This window comes from Stegastes partitus, unplaced genomic scaffold, assembly GCF_000690725.1.
Source record: "Stegastes partitus isolate 25-593 unplaced genomic scaffold, Stegastes_partitus-1.0.2 Scaffold675, whole genome shotgun sequence".
Classification (NCBI taxonomy): Eukaryota; Metazoa; Chordata; class Actinopteri; family Pomacentridae; genus Stegastes; species Stegastes partitus.
In genome coordinates, this window is record NW_007578406.1 from 282,384 (window position 1) to 288,215 (window position 5,832).

Consider the following 5,832-nt stretch of genomic DNA (forward strand, 5'->3'; position numbering starts at 1 on the left):
TCCTCTGTCATGTGCTGCTTTGTGTTCAGAAGCGTTCAGGCTGATGTTTGCACAGAAGCTGGTGTGTTCTCCTCCTCTGATGGTTTCCTCTGTATGATCCATATGACCTTTTACTAAAAAAAAAAACAGTGGCTGGAGTAACATACAGCTGAATTAAAACATTACCAATTAGAGTTTAATGCCAGGATGAAACTTTACAATTAAGAGTTTCTTTTTAAACGTACAGGGACATTACTTCAGGATGTGTGCGTTTCTGTTCTTGACAGCTCTTTGGCCTTTTGCTCCTTTCATTTCCCACTCTATCAGGCTACTTGCCACTCCACATGTAATGGTCTGTAGTCATTTAATTTATCCATTGTCTCCACAGGTCATCTTTGAAGCGACCGTTTCCGAGGAGCGACAGGGTTACATTGCCTTGGACGACATTGTGCTGCTCAATTACCCCTGCTGTAAGTACCCACTTCTGCAATGCTCATAGCCTACCTGCTGACCTTTACTGAGCCCGGGGAAAGGGTCCAGCTCAACAATGGAAGCCCAGGCCGGAAAGCTCAACAGTTTCCCAGAGGTGATTGAAGACTACGAGGCACTTCTGCTGACGGGGGGCGACTGAAGCACGTATACCTGGTACCTGTCCAAGTGTCAGAACGACAATAACACAGCGGGAGGCGTCTCTTTTGTCCTGGCAGAATAGCTGACCTTTTCCTCTGATCGTTATGCTCCCAGCTGGGTGCTTTTAAAGCTAATGTGATGTTACAGGCAGAAAAAGGACAGCGAGTTGTTCTACTTTGATCCTCTGGGACTTCTTTCTTTGGCATCACTGGGACATCAGGGAGTTGGACTTTTATGTGTGTTGGTGGGCATTATGTTCTGTTAAATTTACCGTCCCACCCCCACAGCTCTTTGGTACATAGCCTGTGTGTCGATGTTGGACCCATCATGACCTTTACTAAGATGATTAGCACCACTGGACACTACAGACAAAAGCTAGATGTTGAATTGATCTACACAATATTTGTAGAGCAACTGTGATGTGGTGCCAAGTGTCAGATTATAGAAAGTATGTTTGATTTTTTTTGACCTCTATTATTAACCATTGACAGTCTGGCTCGGTCCAATATCAGTACCAGAGACTTTTCCCTGAACATTATTGAGACAGGCCTAATTTTCTTTTAAAGGCTGCTCTGGTGTTCACGTTTGGTTGCTTCTTGTGAGTTTCATAATCTCTGATCTTATTAATCCTGGTTTTTAGCTTAGCTATTTGCTAGAAACCTGACTCAGAACAAATGCTGATGTTGTTCAGGTTTGTAATATTGTAAACAGGAAATGCTAATGCTAATGCCATCATTTCATGCAGCTTTAAACAGTCACACATCAGCTATCAGCTGCTTTAACTCACAAACACAGACATTGTTGTTCAGACCAAGGCTGTCTGTATCTCAGTCTCTGCTGCCAAGATCCATTTTGAAGATATGATAATTCATTAAGTGTTCATGAGCTCATGAAATTCAGATATCCTTTTTCTGTTAGCACTAAAAAATCTCGAAGGCCACATATTATAAATGATTAAATCCTTACTTGGAAGCAGACGGACTAAAATAACTATATTTAAAATCGCATCCTTTTTTTTTTTTCATATGAACTCAGCATAATGTTTACCGCCTGAGGCTATATGTTAATGTACCCTAAACACAAGAATCTTAAAGTGTGTTTGTTGTGTGTAAAGCTCTGATACACACTCATGTCCTGATAAGTGAAAGAAGCCGAGAACAGGCGAATGCATGAATGTACACAAGCATGCGTACTTCTGAACTATGGAGTAGAGAAAGAAGAGAAACAGTCACTCTGACCAAAACTCACAAACTCACACCAAGATGTGAATAAACACTAAACTGGCACAAATGTCCCGGCAGGTAACCAGAATAATGGTCCAGCTATTAGACAAAGATTCAGCTCAAAGGCAGCTGTTGCTCAGTTTGCATTCCCGCTGACATTTATGTTGTTTTGCTCTGGATGTCTTTATTCTGAACACGTGTTTCAGTCCAGACCCGTCTTTCCTGCATCACAAATAAGGATCCGCATTACTAATTTAAAGAGCCAACATCTCAGACAGGCCGAATGCATCTGAGACTGATTTACCTTGCCTCTATTTATGTTTAACGGTATTAATTAAGGCTTGACAGGTCACATATCCACACTGCTGGGCTTTTACATTTTAAATTACATTTTCTCAGTTACTATTAATGCGACGGCCTCATCCTCAAATGACTTCTTCTATAATTGAGGCTTTGAACATCAGTCTTTCAGAGATGACTTGAAAGTTTATTCATATTTCCTCCAGACTGGCACCACAACAAACTTCCAAATCACATCCACTTTATGTTACTTCAGGTCTGCATTCTTTTTTTATACATTTTAATTATCTGTGGGATTTTTTTTAGCTAAGTGTAGCCTAGCAATAGACTGGTTACCTGTCCAGGTGTCCTCTGCCTTCACCCTGATCCGCTCTGCATCACACTGTCCATCCAGTGTCAGCATCCGGGACATTTTCAGAGACCACTCTACCCGGGCCAGACCGGTGACTGTCCACCATCTGGTCACCCTACTTTTGTAGTAATATTACTGTTCTGTTCATATATGGTGACTATTTAAATAAAGCTAATGAAAGGTTCTGCAGGTTGATGTTAGGAACACATGTTCATACTTTTTTAAGTCATTTTACTTTCAGTGCGTACTACAGCTACCTTTTACTGCCCATGCACACAGTCAGGACGTACAAGCTGATCATAATATTGTGCCTTTGTCTCCGTCTGTGGTGGGAAATCATCTGTGTGTGCTCTCTTGGTGGCTCAAGTTTATTCAAGTGAGACACTCTGACATATCTGACACATGGTCCCTGTGCAGAGGATTGTGGGTCAGAATGGCCACAGAAGCACATGCAATATGAGAATGGATGTAGGAGGACATCCTCGCGTCTTTGGCACACTGCAGCTGACACACTGTGATTGGGACGCTACATCTTTATTTTTCCTGACATACTACATGATGTGAAGGTATGGATGGTACCTGTCCAGTAACATCCACATGGATTTCCCAGCAGAACGTTGTTCTATAAGAGGTGATGAGTGTGATTCACTCCAGCTCTCAGAGGCTTTATTGTCTGGGCTCATCTCTGTAAACTACATCGTACCACATGTTCTGTTAGACTTTTCTCCTACTTGGCGTGCACATTTATAATGATCTATACTACGGGCCAACTTTTAATTCAGTGCAGATGTTGAGGGCTGAGAATGCTTAATTATTGCAGTCCACTTGTTAAAATCAGCAAAGACCAAACACTTTAAAGTAATGAATGTGTAAGTTGACATATAGCCCAGAAAGACATTAGTGAACGTCCCAAGTACTGCTTCTAAATGGCCGCCTAATTGTTCGACTGTTAAAACGCGTTTTAGTTTTCCTAACAGCATACTGAGAATGTTCTGACCCGTCACAACAGAAAAAGCACGTGTACATATAATCACATTAATGATGGCTGAATCCCATTTAGCTGCTTCGTTGTCAGCTTCCTGGGAATGCCAGTGATTCACTTTCAGAGCTCACTGAAACAACGTGAACAGAGCCGTTGGTCATCTTATTAGCTGCACACATGTATTTGCTATTGTTGGTCAAAAAAACCAAAACAAAAACAAGAATACAAACATGTTAATAAATCTAAACTAGATGCTTTATTTCCCTTTAAAGGATTTTGTTCTGATAGAGAGTTTTTGACCTTTCAAGGAGCTCTGCGATCCATCACCAGCACTGGTGCAAAACAGTCACACAAATCCTCCCTTAATGAATGTTGTAGTGTTTCTGGGATTTATAGACGTATTAATACAGCTGCTTCGGCCTTTTGGTAGATGTAGGACAACCGTACTGTATCATGCAGTGAGCTGGTTCTGGTGTTTTGCTCTTCGTCACTGGTATGAATGGACTGACCACCTGAAAGAAAAATCCCTTCGTATACGAGACAACAGCACCACAAGCTCCAGCCTCCAAAATGATCATAAAGCTGTTTCATTAGACCGCTTTGGTTCTGGGTAGATGTACCTCATGAGCTGAAAACTGAGTGTATGTGTTCCCACTTTCTCAGCCTGTTTGACAACAACTGGTGGTAACAGAGAAGCAAATGTGGAGCAAAAGGCAATCATCAATACATTCATTTATTAACATTTTAATTAACTGTGGCTTATTTTCACTGCAAAGTAAAGTCCTGCACTTCTATGGAAACAGCACGACCATGGCTAGAAGGAGATACAACTTTAGAAATGGGCTTCGTGCAGTACAAGAACCATCCATACATCCATCCATCCATCCATCCATCCATCATCTCTACACCTTAATCCTCACTAGGGTCATGGGGGGCGGAGCCTATCCCAGCTGTATCAGGGGGAAGGCAGGTTCACCTGGACAGGTAACCAGTCTATCACAGGGCTACACTTAGAGACAGACAACCAAGCACACTCACAGTTCGAATGACCAATCAACCTCAGCATGTTTCTGGACTGTGGGAGGAAGAGAACCCACGGCACAACATGTAGAACCATCCCGGGTGTCCTCACCGGCGACCTTCTAGCTGCGAGGCAACGGTGCTACCCACCGATCCACTATCCACTAATTCTGTCATTTTTTTAAATTATTTTTTTTATTTGCTGGTTGTGATAAACAGGGTTTAACTTTCCCACCTCAGCTGAGCAACAGTTCTATCAATATTTTTATTTCTAACACACCTACGCAGGATCTTCAATGTGCAGTGTACAAACGTAGCAGAAATACAGGTGGATGGAAACTCAGCTTTTGTTGAAATAAACATCTTGACAACAAAATGTTTAATAAATGTGGTCAGAAGAAAGCAGCACATCCACAACTTTGTTAGAAAAACATTGGCGTTACATGAGCTGAAGATGCAGTCGATGACTGTAGTTTGTGACCATGTGGACGTAGCACCACGATCCAGACTACAGTATGGTGACGTAGGCGTTACAGTAAACACATGTAATATGACTTTCTTATCATCAGCAGAGGCTGGTGTGACTTAGGGAAGGTCATTTGACAGCACAATGCATTTCAAAGGCAGTCACATGGGTTATGTAAGTCTTTGTTTAAGCATGCAAACAGCAGCAGAGTCATTTGGTAAAATTAGAGCTGCTGTGCATTTTAGCCTCTGAACATGTTGTATTTAACTAGAACTGTGTTATTAGAGCAGAACACACCTTGATCTTCATGTATTGATCTTCATGTATTGATCTTCATGTATTGATCTTCATGTATCACAAAACAAGGATCCATCGAGTTTTATTCGACTGTGACAAAACTTACTTTTGCTGAAAAACAATGTTTTTATTTGTTTTTATTAACAAACTGCATATTTGTGTAGTTCTGTGGGTGTAATCTTCACAAAAATGCCTGTTATGAACGGAGAATAAACTTCATCTAGTGGAAGGGAAATTATTCCATATGTGTGTGTGTGTGTGTGTGTGTGTGCGTGTGTGTGTGTGTGTGTGTATATTTTATTTTCTAAGAGTTGAAACAAAGCAGAATGAGGTCCCATAAAGTGTCTTGGGGAAAACAAGTGGAGATATTTAAAAGAGACGTTTGAAAACTTCAGTGTCTGGTTTAGAAAAAAGGACGGCAGCACACACACACACACACACACACACATGTTTGTGAGGCTGCATCTAGGCCTTGGTGTGTAGTTATTGTACATGCTCTGAATAAATTACACTTCACATCTGTGTGTTTAATATATTTAGACAGCGATGCTCTGCTCCAGATGTGCCACTTTCATCACTGTGT

At 41.3% G+C, this 5,832-nt stretch overlaps 1 protein-coding gene across 1 annotated transcript in view; it reads left to right on the forward strand.

The window, feature by feature from the left end:
• Nucleotides 1-5,832, forward strand: part of LOC103363633 (protein tyrosine phosphatase receptor type U) — a 198,886-nt gene that overhangs the window by 118,354 nt on the left and 74,700 nt on the right. The window contains exon 4 of the mRNA XM_008290464.1: nt 368-449. Coding sequence (XP_008288686.1) covers nt 368-449 — 82 coding nt within the window. The remainder of the gene's footprint in view (nt 1-367; nt 450-5,832) is intronic.